Below are 22,241 nucleotides of genomic sequence, written 5' to 3' on the forward strand. Positions count from 1 at the left end.
TAGAGTGAAGATACATTAATAAAGACAGGGATGACATCCACATTTTACACACTAGCAACTTCTAATTTTCAACAATTTTTATACTGTGTTGGTGTCCCAGGAGCAAAAATATATATTGTACCCAAGTTGTGTTTACAGAAGACAGATCAACCAAATGAAAAGGAAGGAATTCAGTTGTCAGTTAACGTGCTATTATGTTCACTAAAATTCAAATATTTGCTTGGTACTCAAGACTGAATACAGTCAAAACTGTTGTGCGTGAGAACTGATGAAAGGTATCGGCCCCCCAAAATCCCTTTTTAACAAATTTGCCTTCTTTTTCATAAATTACTGAAGTTGTGAAACAAAGGATCACAGGCAAAGAACTTTAGTAGGCTAATTCGATATCTTCTATGATGCCAGCAAGAGCATCTCCATTTTGTGAATTCAGTCATGTGGCATTTTATTTCAGTAAAAGCCAGAGTCAGTGAGAGGTGGCACCTGCTGTCACATGAGAACACCAGGCATTTATGTCCCCACTGCTGCTGTGGTTGCAGCCCTCACACATTTTATTTAACTCCGTGAGGTCTCCATATTCGGGTGGTGACATCTCAACTTTATTCATTCTGCTGGTCCAAAGTGAAGGACATGAGGAATTCACTTATCCACTCCTTTAAGAGAAAATGTGCTCTCTCAGAGCATGAAACAGGTGGGTTATGTGACCCCCTGTTTTTTTTTTTTAAAGAAATTATTTATTGAATTATTTTCATATATTTGGAAATGCATTTTAGTTGCAGGGAGGAGTTTGGGCTAAAACAGCATCATACCGCCCCCCCCAAAAAAAAATTGCAGGGAAGATGTGCAGAATAAACAGCCTCAGCCAGTAGCATATTCATATTCATTTTGTGGTCCTACTAATTTTCTGTGATTTAGGGTCTATTTGATAACTTAAGACCACTGAGATTTGGTAGGAGAAAAGTTCTGTCAGACTTCATAATTGCTGTATGGTTTATCAAAAGCCATGTAAGAGACCCTTTTCATTTTCAGAATGTCAGATGTAAAGACTTAATAACTTTGCAAACTAAAATTACATATGTGAACCCAAGGATAAGAAAAAAGTTATAACCCCCAAATGTAAACATAGGTGAACAAATTTGATAGGCAATGCTTCCTGTTACTTTTTTCTCTTCATCTTTCCTATTCCTTGTAGCCGACACTTTTACTAATGAGCTAAATGGGTAAAGGTAGAGAAATGGGAGTTAGCCATTCTGTCAGTCCTTAGCTTCCCTGGTGGAGAAAAAAAAATGTAGAATCAATGACTAATCTAGGTCCAGGGTCACTCACTCTCAGTTAGCACATGTAATTTGAAATTTGGCAGTATTCCAAGCAACTTACTGTTTGCTAGCCATGGTCACGTCTGTGGAACTTCATTATGCAGGCGACACAGTGTCATTTATGATACCAACAGGGTAAGTATCTCAGACTCTCTCGGATATTTCATGCACCAGCCTTAGCAATAACCATGGTGCTTTTAGCTTACATAGGATACCATTGTTTCGAAGAACTTATATTCAGGAGTGTTTCATGATTCACCTGGGAATCTACTCAGTTATATAAAATCAGAGGTGGAAAGAGCATTCATTCAATTTATGTGAAAACTTTAAAAATTTTCATGTGACTTTTTGGACTGTAAGATTAAATTATCTTTAGGGGACAAACAGTTGAACTTACTCTAAAAATTGTGTGTGTGTGGAGGGGGGAGGGAACAGATTCCTTTTAAAGGAATCTTGAAAAGGAGCTGGTATCCTAGTTATTTAAAGAAAATTCTGTTGGTGCATTTTTCTTTAATGACTCTAGTTGAGGGGAAGAGAGCAGGAAACAGAGCTCTGGGCGTGATGGGCCAGTTTTCTTTTAGTAGATAATCTGTGATAATGAGGGATTTAAATTAAACAGAATTTGCTCTGACACCCTGACATCAGTGATTTTTGCTACCGTTAAAATCAGTTAGGAGCTGATATCTATACTGATAATCTAATAATTTATAAAATGTCTCTCTTGCCCTCCCCTCTTTTACCTTTCCTGCTTCCTCATGGACTTCAGAGTCACATATTTAAAGCATACATTCAGTCATCTTTCCAATTTGTGTTGTAGAAATGGGAAGCATACATCTGATCTTTGGATACTCACATCTCAGCTGAATTCTGGCAAAACAAGAAGCTTGCTCACTCATTTCCCCACTAGTTCCCACAGTGATTCATAAACTGGGTATCTCCTGACCCTTCCACAGTTGTGGACTCCATCACGTGGGGGCCAGCAAAGTGCAGGAATAAATCTAAGGATGATATTATGACATATAAAAAGCGGAAGTAAGCTTACTGGTTTTGCCATGGTGAAGACACAGTTGTACACTTTATGATTTATAGGTGGAGTCATGGGAGGCATCCCATTCATTAGCTTACAAAGGTCAGGAACCCCACAAGAGAGTCACTGAAAATGAGAACCCTAATTCTCATCCCATGTGAACTGGTATGGGTCGAAGTCACTGCTCCACAGAATAAATAAGTAATTTTTTAAAAATTCAAATTGATTTCAGATTAAATAGGGTACCATTCCTCTTTCAGAAGGGGGAAAATTGTTTAAGCATGCTTCTTCATGAGATTAAAGGACAGTAATAGAAATGTATTGGAAGGATATTTCTAGGCCCATAATTTGATTACTTTTTTTGGAGAGGTAACAGTTTTATTGAGAAATAATCCACATACTCTACAATTCATTCATTCAAATTATAGAATTCAAGTCTTTTAGTTCATTCACAAAATTATGCAACCATTATTACAATCAATTTTAGAACATTTCATCATCCCCTAACGAAATCCTATACCTTAAGCTGTTGTATTTCTATTTACTTTGCAAAATAATCTTATTCTCCTCATTTGCTCTTAATTTACCTCCTAGTTTTTGTTTGGGAGCCTTTTTATGGCCTTCGCTTGGGCTCTAGATTTGTTGGTTTAGGATGGGGGGAGGTTGAGGGGTGAGTGGAGGGGACTGTGTTAAGTGCCCTCACAAGATTACCTGGTAGATCACACCGAAAATGGTTTTCAACAGGACCCTGAGAGTCTAAATCAGGATCTCACAGCATTATTCCCCACAGGGCACCATGAAATGTATGTTCAGACATACTGATGAAAATAAGCTAACCACTGGATTAATGCAACATCTGTTTATGGCTCCTTTTTTTCCCTCTTTTCAACCCCCTTTCCTCTTTCTCCTCCTATCTTTCTATCTTGTCTTATTTTGGTATATTCCTTTTTCTAGATTACCACCAGCCTTAATACAACAACAGCCTCTGTCCTCCAATTTTCCATTGGTAAGTGTTTTTAGCAATTATAGCAATTTAACTTGGAGGTGTTTGTTTTAATCATAGTGTGTCATCTGGATTATAGTGCCAAGTGCTTTTAGATTTAGAGAAGAATCCATCTTAACATTGCTGTAAATAATTTAAAACATTTTTTAAATGAAATTTAAAATCATAAATGCTGCATTCTGTTCTCACTTCTCTCCAGCAGGGAGCGGTATTTAAGAATGGTACAGAGAACCCAAAACATTTTTTTTTTTTTGAATGTCTGAGTTTTAATTTTTTTTTATTCTTATGTTAATCCCCATACATTACATCATTAGTTTTAGATGAAGTGTTCCATGATTCATTATTTGTGCATAACACCCAGTGCTCCATGCAGAACGTGCCCTCCTCAGTACCCACCACCAGGCTAACCCATCCTCCGACCCCCCTCCCCTCTAGAACCCTCAGTTTGTTTTTCAGCGTCCATCGTCTCTCATGGTTCGTCTACCCCTCTGATTTCCCCCGCTTCATTCTTCCCCTCCTGCTACCTTCTTCTTCTTTTTTTTTTCCTTAACATATATTGCATTATTTGTTTCAGAGGTACAGATCTGAGATTCAACAGTCTTGCACAATTCACAGCGCTTACCAGAGCACATACCCTCCCCAGTGTCTATCACCCAGTCACCCCATCCCTCCCACCCCACCCCCCACTCCAGCAACCCTCAGTTTGTTTCCTGCAATTAAGAATTCCTCATATCAGTGAGATCATATGATACATGTCTTTCTCTGTTTGACTTATTTCACTCAACATAATACCCTCCAGTTCCATCCACGTCGTTGCAAATGGCAAGATCTCATTCCTTTTGATGGCTGCATAATATTCCATTGTATATATATACCACTTCTTCTTTATCCATTCATCTGTTGATGGACATCTTGGCTCTTTCCACAGTTTGGCTATTGTGGACATTGCTGCTATAAACATCGGGGTGCACGTACCCCTTCGGATCCCTACTTTTGTATCTTTGGGGTAAATACCCAGTAGTGCAATTGCTGGATCATATGGTAGTTCTATTTTCAACTTTTTGAGGAACCTCCATACTGTTTTCCAGAGTGGCTGCACCAGCTTGCATTCCCACCAACAGTGTAGGAGGGTTCCCCTTTCTCCGCATCCCCGCCAACATCTGTCGTTTCCTGACTTGTTAATTTTAGCCATTCTGACTGGTGTGAGGTGGTATCTCATTGAGGTTTTGATTTGGATTTCCCTGATGCCGAGCGATATTGAGCACTTTTTCATGTGTCTGTTGGCCATTTGGATGTCTTCTTTGGAAAAATGTCTGTTCATGTCTTCTGCCCATTTCTTGATTGGATTCTTTGTTCTTTGGGTGTTGAGTTTGATGAGTTCTTTATAGATTTTGGATACCAGCCCTTTATCTGATATGTCATTTGCAAATATCTTCTCCCATTCTGTTGGTTGTCTTTTGGTTTTGTTGACTGTTTCCTTTGCTTTGCAAAAGCTTTTTATCTTGACGAAGTCCCAATAGTTCATTTTTGCCCTTGCTTCCCTTGCCTTTGGCGATGTTTCTAGGAAGAAGTTGCTTCGGCTGAGGTCGAAGAGGTTGCTGCCCGTGTTCTCCTTTAGGATTTTGATGGACTCCTGTCTCACATTGAGGTCTTTCCACCATTTGGAGTCTATTTTTGTGTGTGGTGTAAGGAAGTGGTCCAGTTTCATTCTTCTGCATGTGGCTATCCAATTTTCCCAACATTTGTTGAAGAGACTGTCTTTATTCCATTGGACATTCTTTCCTGCTTTGTCAAAGATGAGTTGACCATAGAGTTGAGGGTCCATTTCTGGGCTCTCTATTCTGTTCCATTGATCTATGTGTCTGTTTTTGTGCCAGTACCATGCTGTCTTGATGATGACAGCTTTCTAATAGAGCTGGAAGTCCGGAATTGTGATGCCGCCAGCTTTGCTTTTCTTTTTCAACATTCCTCTGGCTATGCGGGGTCTTTTCTGGTTCCATACAAATTTTAGGATTATTTGTTCCATTTCTTTGAAAAAAGTGGATGGTATTTTGATGGGGATTGCATTGAATGTGTAGATTGCTCTAGGTAGCATTGACATCTTCACAATATTTGTTCTTCCAATCCACGAGCATAGAACGTTTGAATAAATCTAACCAAAGAGACAAAGGATCTGTACTCAGAAAACTATAAAATACTCATGAAAGAAATTGAGGAAGACACAAAGAACCCAAAACATTTTAAAGTGATTTACATACGGATTTCGAACGATTGGGATTGGACTGTTAGAGCAGAATTACCTGACTGGTTGTGTTTTGCTCAGATTAAGAAGACTGAAAATCTGTTGAATTTCCTGCACCTTGACTGGCTGGTAGTGAAAGAGATAATTATTGTTGCCTGAGAGAAACCAGTTAGGGCTTCGTGTTTGGCACAAATAATCCATGTTTAATTCAGGCATGGATAATTTAAAAAATGTATCTGGCCATATTTCTTTTAAGTGCTTTTTATAGTAGAGCTCAAAATTCCTACGCAAAGCATTCAGTAAAATAAAGTACCCCTGGATCAAGTGTGTACAGCTTTGCTGTCTGTATTACCTTCCGTTCTCATCTCCAAAAGCATATATTAATAAATAACACGGACAAGGTTCCAGTAGGAATGTTCTAGGTAAAGAAAGATACAGCCTTCTGGATGGGGGCTCGTCTTCTTGATCTGGGTCCTGTAAGGGAAACCACCTCCCGGCCTCTGTGACCTGAAGATGCGGCAGCTGTGCCTCGGGAACGGGCACGGACAGCTTCCTTCATTCCCCAGGCCCGTCCCCTACCCCCCCACCCCACTGTCTTCACCCGCTTTTCTTTGGAGAGCCACCATTAGCAAAAGGACTGTCTCCCGCAGTAGCCCCCCAGTCCTGATCACAGAGCGGCGTTCTCCCAGCCGGGAGCTCTCTGTGGTTGATTGCGCCCAAGCGCAGTTTTCTTCAAGCCATGATGCTGTCACCTTCTCCTCTGCGCACCTCACGGAAGCTTCTCTAGGCCTTACTGTGAGACTGCCTGTTACAGTTTGGGTTGTTTTCTTCTCACATCGAAAGCAGGACTACAACAATTTACAGACTGTTCCGAAGTCCATATGCGGTCATAAGGAAAGTGTTAGCTAAAACAAAATAATGAGTCTTTTTTTTTTTTAAGATTTATTTATTTATTTATTAGAGAGAGAGAGAGAGCACGAGTGGTAGGGAGAGGCAGAGGAAGGAGCAGGCCCCCCCACTGAGCAAGGAGCCCGATGCGGGACTCGATCCCAGGACCCCAAGATCATGACCTGAGCCAAAAGGCAGATGCTTTTTTTTTTTTTTTTTAAGATTTTATTTATTTGCGAGAGAGAGAATGAGAGACAGAGAGCATGAGAGGGAGGAGGGTCAGAGGGAGAAGCAGACTCCCTGCCGAGCAGGGACCCTGATGTGGGACTCGATCCCGGGACTCCAGGATCATGACCTGAGCCAAAGGCAGTTGCTTAACCAACTGAGCCACCCAGGTGCCCCCAAAAGGCAGATGCTTAACTGACTGAGCCACCCAGGCGCCCCATAATGAGACTTTCTTATGAGGGTTTTCTTGGATCCGTTAGCAAGTGTATCCTAAATGTTCTGTAAAGAGCATGCAAGACTTTTATAATCAGAAACAAGTGAAGTGCATTTTTTGAAAGTTGTGGTGCTACAGAAACAATTCTTTTAAAAACTAACATGACAGGGCGCCTGGGTGGCTCAGTTGGTTAAGCGACTGCCTTCGGCTCAGGTCATCATCCTGGAGTCTCAGGATCGAGTCCCACATCGGGCTTCCTGCTCAGCAGGGAGTCTGCTTCTCCTTCTGACCCTCCCCCCTCTTGTGTGCTCTCTCTTTCTCATTCTCTCTCTCAAATAAATAAATAAAATCTTTAAAAAAAAAAAAAACTCTAGCATGACAGGCAAGTAACTAGAACCAATGTGTTTAAACTTATTATGCTATTAATATTTAAAAAAAAATGCTGAAAAGGTTTTCCTATTTATCTGTATTCCAAGTATTAATTCTAAACTTTTTTGTTAGGGCAATGAACATTAATTTCAGATATTATTTCTAACCAATTAAAGAATACAAGAGAATCCTCTTTAAAATATATGCTTCACAATTCTACTAGTATTTGAACTTTCTTCAAGGTAGGTAGGAATTTTATTCCAGCACCAATGAAATTGTCCTACCGTAAAGGGGACAAAAACCTCTATTTTTATAAATAGTAAGGAGTATACCGTGGAGCTGGCAGAGATTAATTTCCTCTCCTTTTAATATCACCCTACCAGGAGCAACAGAGCTGATGATACAGGGCTGGGAAGGGGACAATCAGAAGATTCAGGGTCTGGTGCCTGAGATCCCAAAGCCAGAACAAGCACCATGACCAAGGGCTTGGGACTAGACCCAAACATATGACTACTTAATAAGAGCCCTTGACTTTACTGCAAAACAAGGACCGCCGTCTACCTGGCCAGAGAGCTGCTTGTATTATTTAAAGCACAGATTTGAATTCTAGGTTAGAAGACTAGAAGAATAACAGAATCAGGAAGTTAGAAGAGATAAGTAGATGGATAGGTGACAGATAGATAAAAATATATCAAGTTTATAACTAAAAAAATACTTAGAAATCTTTTCTGAGTGGCAGTTTTAGAATCAAAAAGAAATTTTAACATGTCATTGTTTGGAAATGAAACAGAATATTTATTTTATTTTTTATTTTATTTTTATTTTTTGAAACATTTTTTAATTTAAATTCAGTTAATTAACACATAATGTGTCATTGGTTTCAGAGGTACAGGCCTGTGATTCGTCAGTCTTATATAATATCCAGTGCTCATTACAACACATACCCTCCCCAGTGTCCATTACCCAGTTATCCCAGCCCGCCATCCTCCTCCCCTCCAGCAACCCTCAGTTTGTTTCCTGAGATTAAGAGTCTCTTATGGTTTGTCTCCCTCTTTGGTTTCATCAGAAACAAAATATTTAATGAAGAATTATAACTTATTGCTTAGGACTTCACTGGGGAATTTGCTTACTGCATTTTGAGAATAAAAATCTTGGGAACTAAGAAGGATTAGGGTGGCCAAGAAAAATGTAGTGGCAAACCATAAGCTGTGTGGTGTATGGGGGTAAATGGTCAATATGGAAGTGTGGGCACAACTTTTCAGAAATGGTTTTGTGTAACTCATTACGAGTGCTTCGGGTAGCATCATTCTGTTTATATGGATGGCGTGGGGGCTAGATGAGGGCACACACACGGATTCCAGAGATGTCATCATCGCATGAATTCATCCTGAGCTTTACAAGTCCCATGATAACCAAATACCAAAAAAGCAAACGTAGAGTCAAGTAGCAGCCATTGCGTTTTTACTCAGTTCAAAAATTATATTGCGTGTGTTATAAAAAAGCACTGTATGTAGACAATCCAACATTTATATTTCTTTGTGGATTGTGGAATTATCCAACTCGATACTAATGGTTCATTATGGCCAGTCAGATTTAGTGTCCCTCCTTGGAATTCCTTAAGGATGTTAAATGTTCACTGTGTAGTGTGATGATTCAGATGTAATAGGGACAGTTTTTTAGGGAATTCTGTCATTATTCATGGTTTTCATGGTGAATTATGTTCACAATTATGGACATATAGCCACAACTGAGTAAGTTATTGCCTTGATATTTTTATATTGCTCTTGTAAACATTTTCAGTTCCATCACAAGCGTTATCCAAGTACTCCAGAGCTATGTGTACAGAAATGTCTTAAATTACTAAGCATATCAAATAAACTCTATCATGCCACTGTTTCACAGCAATGCTCTTCCAGCCCTTTCTAAATATATATACATATATACACACAGACGTGTGCACACACACACATATGAATATATGCATAAACATACAGGCTATCTTAACCAAAAGAATTTTTAAAGTTAAAGCATCCTGAAAACACAGCTCTGTAACCTGAAATTTATCAAGTTATCAATAGCTAAACCATCTTGAAAAATGTCCAAAATGTTTGTAGATGAACTTTTCATTTTTCCATTCCAATGAAAGATCTCATATCCATTTCTGTGCTGAAGCATTGATCTGACACAATCCTCACTTGATTCATTAGAGTCACCTAGTGGAATTTATGGTTGTAGCCTTAGAAACATTTCCCCGTTTCCTTTAGATTTCCTCTGGGATAGGAAGAAAGATTTGAGATGATGTCCTTGCAAACCATTATCTTACAGATGCCTCCAAATTCTGCTTTTTCAGGCAGGATCCTGGGTCCAAGGGAAGTGCTGGTAATGCTTTGTATCGTTCATTCACTTCACAAGATTTCACTAAGTATTTGCTGTGTGCCCAGCCCTTTCCTGAGTTAACTATAGAAAGACCAAAAAAAAAAAAAAAAAAGGAAAACAGAGGGGTATTTACCGTGCTTAGCAGTTTGGTAGAAGGCTCTGGATGCATCCAGAGCAGGAAACCTCTAGGGAACTACCAGAATGCTGTAAACAGAGATGGACATGTGTACAGGTCCCCATGGTGGCAGGTCCTGCAGAGTAGAGCGGGTCAGGAAGCCTTCTTAGGAGAATCCCTGAAAGCCAACAACATGAGTCACTGGAAGGGACAAAGGTTTTCCAGGTGAGGAGACAGAGTGACACAAGCAAGATACAGGATGGGAACGTGAGTGCCCTCCCGGAGCAGAAGGACTGGCCAGGGGGTGGCTGTGGTCAATGTCAGATAAAATTGTGTCCATTTGAAGAGTTAATCTGTATCGGCGAGGGTTTTAAACTTACTGAATAGTCAATAGAAGTCAGAAATGGCCTCTTTGTCTCTTGAGCAATAAAAAAAATATAATGAAATTGATTCTTAAGAAAGATCATTTGGACAGTTGTGTTCAGAGTGGACTTGTCTCTTCCTTGATATAAATCTGCATTGACTCACTCAATAAGATCTTGCCAAGTACTATGCTTGTTCAGTTTAGCCTAGCTCTTTCTTCAGATTAATAGAATTTGGAGGCTAAATGGGGATTAAAGGTAAAGCATTTAAAAACATATGGCATAAAGAACAGAGTTTAGTTTGAGAGATAAATCTGTCTTGTCCATCATGATATTCTCAGCCCCTAGCCCAGGGACTCAAAATAAGTAGGTGATCATAAATATTTCTTGCCTGAGTGACAAGTAACTATTACAGAGATGTCTGTAATAGTAGGTAACCAAGTGCTAAATTGGTTCGATGCAGACATTTCATACCAAGAGAGGATTTGGGCATGGTGATCCGAAGACCTCAATCAGTGGAAAAGTTGATCCAGAAGGAAACATAAAATCACCAATAAACTATGCTTTTAGTGAAGCTAGTGGACAGTAATATATATCCATGTATTTATCAGTTATTAATGAACTAGCTAGAATCTATTATTCATACTTTATAGAATTAGTACCTTTTTTCTTTGGCTTTACTTATGAATATCTTAAAGATCTGGGGTTTTCTGTGGGCATTTTTTTTACTGTCTTTTTTGTTTGTTTTTAACCATCTCAAGACAGGGGACAGCTGTTAAATCATAAATGTTCTACTTTTACAGATTAAAATATGAAAATGTCCTTAGGCCTGATTTGTTCTCTTATGTACTACTTGTGCTATAGAGTCTCTGAGATAAATGAGAGCTTCTCAATTTGTATGAGTGTATTTTGAAAAATAGAAATTAGAAAATAAGGAAAGTTAGAGGCACTATTAATGGTGAATTGGAAGATTGCTTTGTAAAAGAAAAGAGATCTGGCACTATTTTTTCTTAAATAGGTATAATGAATAAAATGCTACTTGTATGAGGTATTATACTGCATTTAGCATAAGAGAAGCAGCTTTTCCCTCAAGCCTAATTCATAAACATCTTAATTACTCAGAACCTGACCCAATAGAGAAAGTCTCTCTCTACTCTTAGATCAGCTAATTCAGAGCAAGGAGAAATTGAGCCCTCCATGTCTTGGTAGGAATTATTGCTCATTTCCTCTGTGAGCTTCCTGAGATATGTTTCTAAATTAGACTCTCATTTTTTTCAGGAGTCACTGTCCTTGGTAAGTGAGTAAAACCTTGGGGAATTTGTTATGAAATAGTGAAAACCTCTTCTAAAACCATAATCTCTAAGTATGAGATGAACAAAATCTCTGATGACTTGAGCTCAAAACAAATATTAATAAAATACAGAAGTTTAGAAAAATTTAATAGTGAAATTAGTTTAATACATATGAATTTAAGGTTAAATAACATGTTTATTTGAGTGTAAGATTCTTGGATATAAAAGATACTAAGATAAGATGTGTTTATGACTTAAGTTTTAGATCTTCAAAGGTCTATATTAACACAAAAACTGAAGTCTTTATATATAGAACACTTCTGTGTTATCTAAATTCAATAAATAAAGGTTTGGAACTGATTATAATTCAGGTTGTCCTGCTTCGTCATCCTGGACTTGACCTATTCCTTTTTGGGGAATGTATATTTTAAAAGACCAGTTTAAATAAGCTTTATTATATATATATATATTTCAAATCCACCTCACCCCAAATTCTTATGTCCTGTTTTAAGCTATAAAAGGGAATATTCTCAAATATTGTAAAATTCTACTAAGCATAAGGTTCTGGAAAAGATTGTTGAGATTAATTACAAGTGTTCTTGAATAATTAAAACTGATAACTAAATAATTATCATTATGTGAATTAAAATACAATTTAAAAGATACTATGTCCTTTTCCTTTTGAAATATTTAATTCTGTCATTCCACTTGATGAGGCTTAAAAAATAAGTATCAGCAATTCATTCATAAATATGTTCTACTAAAATTTATTGAGGGCTGTTCTAGTAGAAGGGATATAAGCTATAAACTATAGGATGAGAAGAAACTGATCATTGGTATAGACTAAATGGTCCCCCCCCGTTGAAAACTCAGCTCATTGCCCTAGCCTGATATCTCTAATTCCCACTTCTCCATATTATCACACCTACTTCACTCTGCTTTTATACACATTTATACACATTTCTGCATATCCACTTGCACCCTTTAAAGCTTAAATGTTTAAAGCCCTTGAGGGCTAAGTGGTCTAACAAGTATCCTTCTTGGTTTATAGGGCAGAATTCTGCTTGCAACTAGAACTAAGTAACTGTGGATTGTATTGGATCTCATTCATAGGTTAGGAAAGAGACTTAGTGATGTTCCACACTGGTTGCTCAAAACTATACCCACTCTCAACTACTGACGCAAGTCCATGGGCAGTATGAGAACCTGATCCAAGCCAGCAACTTTCATGTTCTTATCAGTCAACGACTCTTGATCAAGACCTCTTCTTTCAGAGAGATCTTTAGGACATATGCTATACATAATGTGATGTGTCTGCATCCACTGTGGAAAAAGCCAAACCCAAGACGCTGCTCAGCCTGCAAGGACTTTATTTATCAAATAGGTGGGGGGAAAGAGTCCACATGTGAGAAGAAGCCAAGGAAGGGGTACAGACTACAGAGGAGAGTGAGAGCACATTGTGTTGGAAAATCCAGACAGAGGGAGGTCCAGAGGCAGGACTTTATCATTTGGGAGGGAGACTCATAAGAGCAGGTGTAGTACTGCTCCAGAGGCAAAGCGCCACCATTTGAAGGTTAGAGAGATGGAAGCCGGCAGGGGGACAAGGCAGGGGCCATTCTAAGACCTGAAGACCAAGGTCAAAGCCAGAACTGCAGCAAGGATGGTAATGCTGAGTTTCCAGATTGCTGGGGTGGGGAGGGGCAGGACTTAACACCTGCTGCCTAAGGTGGGGATCAGTCCTCCCACAAAATGAGCCAGACCTGACCACTAGGGCTAGGTTGTATGGGCTTGGCCCTGGGAAAAGGAGGGCTGCTTGGCAGGGAATCTGGCAAAGCCTGACACATTTTGCATTTCTCTTCCTATGTTTCTCCCAGCATAGGAGCTGATGAAAGCTCTACGCTGTGGGCTTGGGAGGAACATGCAAAGGGGGGTGGACATCGAAAGGTAGCTGGAAATAGCATGGTATTCCATAAATTGGGAGAGAATTGGTTCCTTTGTTCCTTATGATAGGAGTGGCAGTGAAGAGGAAAAAATATAAATATTTTGGAAGTGAGGGAATGGGGATAAGGACTGAAAGGGAGAAAGGTACAAAAGGGGAGGAGGACAGCTGTTCATTTTATATCCTGTGGTCATTGTCCATCTGCCATAAACTGAAAGAAGTCACCTAATGAGGTTTGGGGATTTCAGCCAAGGAAGTGACTAAGGGGCAAAATATTAAGTACAATAAATCACATACTGTCACATTTATTCAGAAAAAAAAGGTTTGTAGATCCAGTAGACTGTTTACTAATGAAGTCAGTCAAAACAGAAATTATTGCCAGTAGCCTCATTCTAATAAACAAATATAAAACAGAAGGTGAGGACAAGTTGCTTTTAAAACCCGGCTCTTTTTCTACATCGTAAGAGAGGTTTTAGAGTTTAAGGAAACCTGTTTTTAGTGTAAGTACAGAATATTTTTGAGGAGTTTTACTGTTCTACTTTATTTGACCTCTCTTAATCCTTAATATCAGTCTTCAGTAGATGCTTAAAGTGGAAATTTCCCTTCCATATAATGGTCCTTCCTATAGTACTGTCCTTGAAATATACTTCTTCAGCTAAAAATATGCTAAATTCCCCCCCAAAGGGTATTTTTTTTGTGGGCAAAACAGAGGGATAGACATAAACTCCAGATTTCCATGTTCAAACAATTGATTACTTTGATCTTTTGAGACAAAGATTTTGGACATGTTGATTTCTCTAAACTGACCGTTTGCATTAATAAAATAATGATTTATCTCAACTTCGGTCATCGTATTTTACCAAAATTGAATTCATTCGCTCTTGACAGATCCAAGAGTTATTTGAGGACTTCCTCTCGTGTGGAATGGACCTGTTCTTAATTAAAGTCATATCTGTGGGCTCCTTTCAGTCACAATTCCCATCTCTGTCATTTGGGACCCAGAAGCCCCAGGATGCTTCCCGGGGCTGCCACAAAGCATTATCCGATACAGTAACCATTTTTTCCTTCCCTGCCTCTTACCCACAAATCAGACTGCTGCCCCTTTGGCTACAGCCCCTGAATTTCACAAGGCAGGAGCTGCTGTCTCTGTACAGACACAGGCCAGGCGAATCAAGCCTGCGCTCTCTGAGAGCCTGAAGGATGTGTAGACACAGACATGGGACGACAGCAGCTAACAGGCTGCCTCCAAGGAGCGGGGGAGACTGTGGGCTCTGCCAAGAACAGCACTCCCTGTGAGCCATTCCACATGCGTTTACTCCACCCGTGGTCTCAGAATTCGCGGAATAGTCCATGCGGGGCCCAAGTCTCACCTTTGAAGGTAGATTTTTTTCCCCTCTTCCTTGAATTCTGCATTCCAAAGTGCTCTGTAGATAGCTGATGTACAGGAAGCTAAGAAGTAGCAAAAACAATTTGTTTCAAGGAGTATAAGGCAAGAACCTGGCTCACTACTAGAGGATAAGCATGATTACATTTTTTAGAAAATTTACAAACTAGTGGAACAAATGTACATAGATATGCCACAGAAGAAAACGTTATGCATAATACATAAATGCTAATAAAGTTGAGGTTTTTGTGCTAGGAGAGGACTAAAACAAACATGAAAGCTAAGAAACATTATACCAGTTATCCTGAAAATGAGAGCATTTTATGCTTAAAATTGGGAGTCATCATTTACCTGTTCATCAGGTAGTACTTTTATACTTATTATCAAGATGTTGCTCTATTTATAGTAGATTATTTTGCTGCCATGGGCTAGTACCCTTAGGATTTCTCTGGCAGGCTCACTAACAAAGGAAGTAAAAAACCTAAGTGTAATGTAATCATTGTTCTACATTATTGTTGTTCCTGGAAATTAACATGCACAACTGCCTCCAGCAAAATATTTGAACAGAAGTTGTAAAACTGTAGAAATATTGATCACCTGCATAATAATGATCTATGGTTCTGATGGCAGAATTATTTTGAAGCAGATGAATTGCAAAGTAGCAAATAAGCCTTCACTGTGTTTCTTGGTGCTTTTGGGTACAGCAAGATTATTTTCTCCTCAGTGAGTAGTCCTGTCCTCAAAAATCACTCTTAGCAGGAAAAGGGTGGATAAGTGCCGGAACTGCCTATTTTACCAGTATCTTCACGTGCTTCCTCTCATTTTTCACAATATGGAACGAGGCAAGTCCCTTTCTTGAATGCCTTCGCCTGTAGTAACGTGTCATATCCCCTGGGAGTGACACTGTCTAGCTTTTTAAAAGCTCCTCTAAAAGTTCCCCATTCATCTCCTCTCTTTCCATCACCCCAGCCTCGAGTTAATGGGCCTGTCTTCCATTTATCTCCCTTGAAAAGATGAGAAGATGTGTTGCTCCTGTTGAGATTTGCACCGGTCATAGCAGGGAGTTCTAAGTAGCCAGATTGCATCCATTTCCTAACTTTATGATCTTTCTCTATCAAATGCCACGGTTTACATGCAGCTCCCGGAGCCCTGCTTGTCTCTGAGGTGTGAGTTTTGAGTAATAGGAGCGGCAGCACTTGGGCTGCAGGGACCCTCAGCAGGGCTCCATCACGGTACTCCTCAAGCGTTCAGTATTTATGGGCCCCCGCTCTGCTCTCTAGAGGCATGATTTCTGGCGATGCTTTTCCCCTTCCATAAATTCTGTGAGATCAGTTCTCGCCTCCTTCCATGGCTCTGTGCGGCATTTTAAAAGGCAGCTTGTTTTTCAGGCAGAGCTTTGAGAAAAGAGGCAGCCTCCCGAGAGGACAGTGGCTCTTTCTATTGTTTCTGTTCTGATTTACTTTGAAAAGTCCGGGGCTTTCTGAAGAAGGGCATAACCAAATAAAAATAAAACGACCCAGGCATTGGGAGATTAAAACCGTATGATTTATCCTTCTACCATAAGAGTAAAAGGAAATAGAGCTCCTGGAGAAACAGGGTCACCGTCCCTGATCTGTAATTCCATATTACAAAAAAACTCAGAAAAAAAAATACCACAAGCCTATTTAAAAAAAAAAAATTATATGATGGCAAAGCTTAACATGACCTGGATTCATCTGTCAGCAAATCCTGAGTTGAAATAATTTAGAGCTATTTATAATCTTTATTTATACTGCTTATGGGATTCTTCCTACATTTCACTGCAGAAATACTAATGTGTTTGATTGCAGAGCGTTGCCCCAGACTTTGCTGGGGATGCTAAGGAATATGTGGTTATATGCAGCACATCACCTTTGTGAAATCCATACATTAATTATATAAGTAATTTGGATCCTGAAATTTGTCTTACCTCAAGGGATTATGGACCTGCGTGGCTATTATTCTGAGGAAGGAAATAAGTCTTAAATTCTTAATAGAAGAAATTGCTAATATTTGTTTTTTTAAGTGGCCTTGATTTTATACCAAATTAAGCTATTTTTAAGTTCTTTGTTCTTACGGCACCACCCAAGAGAGATGGGAAGAAAGGGGAAAGTTCATTTGTGAATTTGGGAAACTTCCTGGCTCTAGGAGGTCTTTGTAATCTCCATACACGTATGTTGTGCTTAATGGGCTATTGCTCAATGAACAGGTTTTCCAAGTGTTAACTAGAGGCTTTATGCACCGGCATGTAATTGCTGCTTGCTCATGTGTTCATGTATTCCTAGCATTTTAAACTCTAACAGCACTTGAAGATTTTCTCAGCCAGCACTGCTCAGAAGCACGCCAGTTAAGCAAGGCCCAGAAGTTACAGGTTCTCTGGGACTTTTGCTGAGCCCCTGAGGTTCATGAAGGTCAACATAGGTTTCATTCAGGTTCATCTTCAACAGAGGCCAAAGTGAGTGGCACGTGTCTAGGGTAAGAAAACAATTATTTAAAAGTCGCTTCATCAATCCTAATGCAGTTATAATGTGATCATTTCCTCTTAAGAACGTTTTAATGGAGCTAAATCTGCCTTAAGTAACAGAGAAGAAATGATAACTTGTCATTCTCTTTTTAAATGTTGTCCTGCATTAAAATACATTTATTGCTTGAATGTGCTATGCTCAGCAACGTGGAAAATGTACTTTGTAATCTAGACTAATCTAGTGTTTTAGGACCTGCGATTTAAGACATTTATGAAATGCAGGAAGGTGCATGAAGTATGTGCTCTTGAACAGGGGTGGGTTCAGGTTTTATGAGTCCACATTTGAAGCTTATGCAGTTTTGGGTAAGGGCTAGGATCTCTTTAAGGAAAAACATACAAAATCACACATTCAAAATTAGGTGCAAATGTATTTATTTAGAATGAGAAAAGAAATCACAACAAATTTTTAGAACCTAACAATACCCCCAAAATGACAAATCCAGAAATATAACATAGTATCTTTGTTACCTAACTGAAATGCTCTATAATACTTTTTTCCTTGGAATTTTCGGCTGCATATTCTCAAATCACCTCTTCAAACGACAATTTTATAATATTTTCTATAGAGGGAATAGAAAGATAATTCTGCTTCTAGCTTGGTGGGTCAGAGGGTTTTTGTTTTTTGTTTTTTGTTTCTTGGGGTTTTTTTGGTAATTATTAACAGTTTACCTTCACAACTCCTTATTGATAATGCCATTTAAGTGATCATCATCAAATTGAAAAATCTTTGTCTTATTTTTTTCAGGTATGAACTGTAAGATTTCAGGGCTTTTTAACCTTTCTTGCAGTCAGTAGGCTTAACTACTCTTGAATCGCCATCACTCAGTAAACACTTTCTCACCATTGTCCTTGAGTCACAATGCTAGGTGCATCAGCACAGTGGGCAGTAGGAGTGTTCGGGAAGCTCTTTCTTTTTTTTTTTTTTTTAAGATTTTATTTATTTATTTGAGAGAGAGAGCATGTACAAGTTGGGAGGGGCAGAGGGAGTGGGAGAAGTAGGCTCCCCACTGAGCAGGGAGCCCAACACGGGACATTTAACTGACTGAGCCACCCAGGTGCTCCCAGGAAGCTCTTTCTATTCTAAGAATGACTACACTATGAAATCGAAGTGACCTGCAAAGCTACATAACCATATCGCACTAAACCAAAATAACCTATTTTCAAACTCAGCTTCCCCTTAGCTGAGTTTCAAAAGCAGCCATGGCCACTCCAACACTATCCAACATGAGGGGACTCTGCTGAGGGAATAGTCAGAATGGAGATGGCGGTCTTAACCAGTAGCAAATATTGGGCGCCTGGGTGGTTCAGTCAGTTAAGCATCTGCCTTCACCTCAGGTCACGATCCCAGGGTCCTGGGATCGAGCCCCATGTGAGACTCTCTGCTCAGCGGGGAGTCTGCTTCTCCCTCTCCCTCTGCCCCTCCCCCTGCTTCTGCTCTCTCTCAAATAAATAAATAAAATCTAAAAAAAAAAAATGAACAGTAGCTGGAGGGATGGAGTAACTGGGTGATGGACATTAGAGGGCATGTGATATAATGAGCACTGGGTATTAAAAAAGACTGATGAATCACAGACCTGTACTTCTGAAACCAATAACACATTAAATGTTAATTAATTGAATTTAAATTTTAAAAAGTAACAAATATTATAAAACACGGTTAAGTGAACACATTGCTAGAGATCTTCCCAGAGCCTTGGAAGTTGCTCACAAAGGGGAGGGGCCCTGAAGTTGGAGCTTCATCAGCTTCATAGTAAACCCACTTGTGTCTACATTGTTCCTGTCTACACCAACATGTTAGAATTGAGCATTACATTTATATATGTTCTACTGATGAGTATGTGTTTACCTTCCGATAAACTTATGTCATTTCCATACTTCTTTCATACCCTCCTGCAAGTAGCCTCAACTGCAAACACCACCTTCCCTTTACTTAACATTCTGTTGTTTTGCTTATCTCACAAGTCATATGTAAGGACCATGGAGATTTCTACATACTGCTGCAGCTAGCGTTCTAATTCCCAATAAATTATTCATCCAAATCATTAATGCAAAATAGTATTTTTTTAACGTAGTTATTTTAAGCCATGTATTCTTTACATTTATAATATTATACAGAATGTTTCCTTGTCTTTAAGGCTCATTTTTATTGACAGACAACTTTGCTGTTGGTATAAACAGGGAAGGGAACAGAGCACTGGATTGGGAGTCAGGCCATATGGTCCTTCTCTGCCAGTTGACCTTGCCACATAATCTTGGGCAAGTGCTGAAGGCTGTCTGGACCTCTGGCAACAGGTTTGTAAAGTGAGAGTGCTCATCTTCATGACTCTTCATGGCCTGGATCTATATAATTATACTAGGGGTAGTATACTATTTAAATCTTCATCACTACATCAAAAACTAATGATGTAATGTACAGTGATTAACATAACAATAAAAATTAAAAAAATAAAATAAATCTTCATGACCTTCCCCCTGTGGTCCTAAATCCTAGGACTGGGTGACAAGAACGAACTGTGGGTTAACTAGGAAAACATTTTGTCTGAACCTTATGCTTGTGATATCCGTTTTAGTTAAGGCCACCCCAGAGAAATATCAAAGTACTTATCATATCTTCATTCACCCAATTGTGGTTAACTTAAACTTGTAGCTTGTTCTGTCACCAGGAAAAGATATTAAATAGAGGGACATCAAGTCACCCAAACAAATCTCAGTGTGAGAGATCAAATGAGCTGCCCCTCTGGCTCTTCCTGTAAGAGTGTCAGTCTCAGGACCCCTGGATGGCTCAGTCGGTTAAGCGTCCAATGCTTGATTTCAGCTCAGGTCATGATCTCAGGGTCATGAGATTGAGCCTGCATCATCGGGCTCCAAGCTTAGCACAGAGTCTGTTTGATATTCTCTCTCTCCCTCTGCCTCTCCCCCTACTTGTACTATCTCTCTATTTCTCTCTTTCCAAAATAAATTAAAAAAAAAAAAAGAATGTCAGTCTCTGTGTTGGTAGACTGAAGCTATAAGTCAACCCCATCTCCTTAATCTGCTGAGAAGTGTACAAAAGAGATAATAAAACTACACTTACTGTGATGAGCACAGAGTAATGTATAGAATTGTTGAGTCATTATATTATACACCTAAAACTAGTGTAACACTGTATGTTAATTATACTTTAATAAAATTTTTAATAAATAACAATGGAAGAGAAAGCAAGAAAAAATTAAATTATTTAAATAAGAATTTTTTTAAAAGTTAATAATAATGGTATCATTGTATTTCCAAAAGACTTTCTTCCTAGAGTTTCACTGACTCCTAGATTGATTTCATTCACTTTTTTTTTTTTTAAGATTGTATTTATTTATTTGAGAGAGAGAGAGAGCAGGGGTGGGGGGCGCGGGGAGCAGAGGGAGAGGGAGAGAGAAAATCTTAAACAGTCTCTATGCCCAGTGCGGAGCCCGACGGGGACTTAATTTCACGACCTTGAGATCATGACCTGAGTTGAAATCAAAAGTTGGATGCTTCACCCACTGAGCCACCCAGGTGCCCTTTCATTCACTTTTTCAACAACTATCCACTGAGGTCCTCATCCATGTGAAGTAGCTCTCAAGGCACTGGGGAGATGGGATTTTCGAGACAAAATCTTTGCCCAGGTGGAGCTGGCATTCTGAGGGTGAAGGCAACCATCGAATATGTCAGCGAGTTACAAATGTGATGAAGAAAACTCATCGGGGTCGGCAAGTGAGGGCTAGCGTTTTATTGGCGGTGGCTAGGAGAGGCTTCTGAGGGTGTAACCATCGAGCAGAGGCCCGAATTGTGTAAGAGAGTTAGCTTGGTAGAAGGAACAGCCAAAGTTAAGAGCCGTGCGGACTGCCATTGTGTCACCGCAAGAACCTTATGTAAATGCGAGCACTAAACGCTGTTCTACTTCTTATGTGGGAACGGTTGCTCAAAGGGTGTGCATTTTCTGCTTTTTCTTGAATGACAGCCAAAGTCAAGAGAAATAGGACTTTATCACAAGAAAGTTAACTAGGTTTTTGAGTTCACAGGTATCTCTGACATGAGAAATACTTCTCATAATTGGTTGACTCATTGATTAATTGGTTGATTGATAGATTAAAGATTAATCATCTTGGCCTGGCTCCATATAACAAAAGTGGAAAGTTACTTGTCTCTTTTTTCCTAAATTATACTAGGGGTAGTATACTATTTAAATATAACCAGGGGTAGAAGTTGATACCAATTTCAGTCGTGATTTTAAATTGAGGAAGATGATTCATGGATCAGACTAAGATTATAATAAAGTATTTCTTACGATTACAATGATTAGGTTCTCTGACAGTAAAAGGAAACCACCATAGAGAAATAAGCTTTGCCATTCTTTTTATTCTTTTACTTTTAAAAAGTAATAGGTACTGTTTGACACTTGGAGATATTAATGGTTTCTTTATGGGAGATGATTATTTCAGAAACAGATTTACAAGTTATTATGGAATTTGTTATTTAGAATACAAATGTGGATTACCTGGTATCTTAAATTTAATCTTGATTGCAATATTATATCAGGTGAATGCTTTTCACATAATTAAAATAGTTTAAATTGGGAAATGTTAGGATATTGCTTTTTTTGGAATGCAACTTTTAAAAGAAATCTCTTTGAAATGCCTTTCTGTAGATTTAAAATCAAAGGGCAAAAACTCTTTGGAAGAAGGTTAACCTTTTGTGTTTGTTCTGAAAACCCAGTCACGAGGTTATCACATTGGTCTAAGAGATGATCTAAGGAGGTAGTGGTGAAGGTAAAGGAAAGATATCAATTTAATAAATATGCAGGAGAAGGATCAGGAAGTTTGCGTGGTTGGCTGTGGGGCAAGGGTAAGAGCACCTGCAGAGAAAGTGATGCCCAAGTAAACATGATCTATCTTTCTTTCTTTCTTTCTTTCTTTCTTTCTTTCTTTCTTTCTTTCT

The 22,241-nt window shown here is 39.0% G+C and overlaps 1 protein-coding gene across 2 annotated transcripts in view; it reads left to right on the top strand.

The window, feature by feature from the left end:
* RELN (reelin) overlaps nucleotides 1-22,241 on the top strand; it is a 516,612-nt gene that overhangs the window by 271,784 nt on the left and 222,587 nt on the right. For both annotated transcript variants that reach the window (XM_021682887.1, XM_021682888.1), the window contains exon 8: nucleotides 3,295-3,346. In XM_021682887.1, coding sequence (XP_021538562.1) covers nucleotides 3,295-3,346 — 52 coding nt within the window. The remainder of the gene's footprint in view (nucleotides 1-3,294; nucleotides 3,347-22,241) is intronic.

The sequence above is a fragment of the Neomonachus schauinslandi genome, chromosome 12 (genome assembly GCF_002201575.2).
Source record: "Neomonachus schauinslandi chromosome 12, ASM220157v2, whole genome shotgun sequence".
Lineage (NCBI taxonomy): Eukaryota > Metazoa > Chordata > Mammalia > Carnivora > Phocidae > Neomonachus > Neomonachus schauinslandi.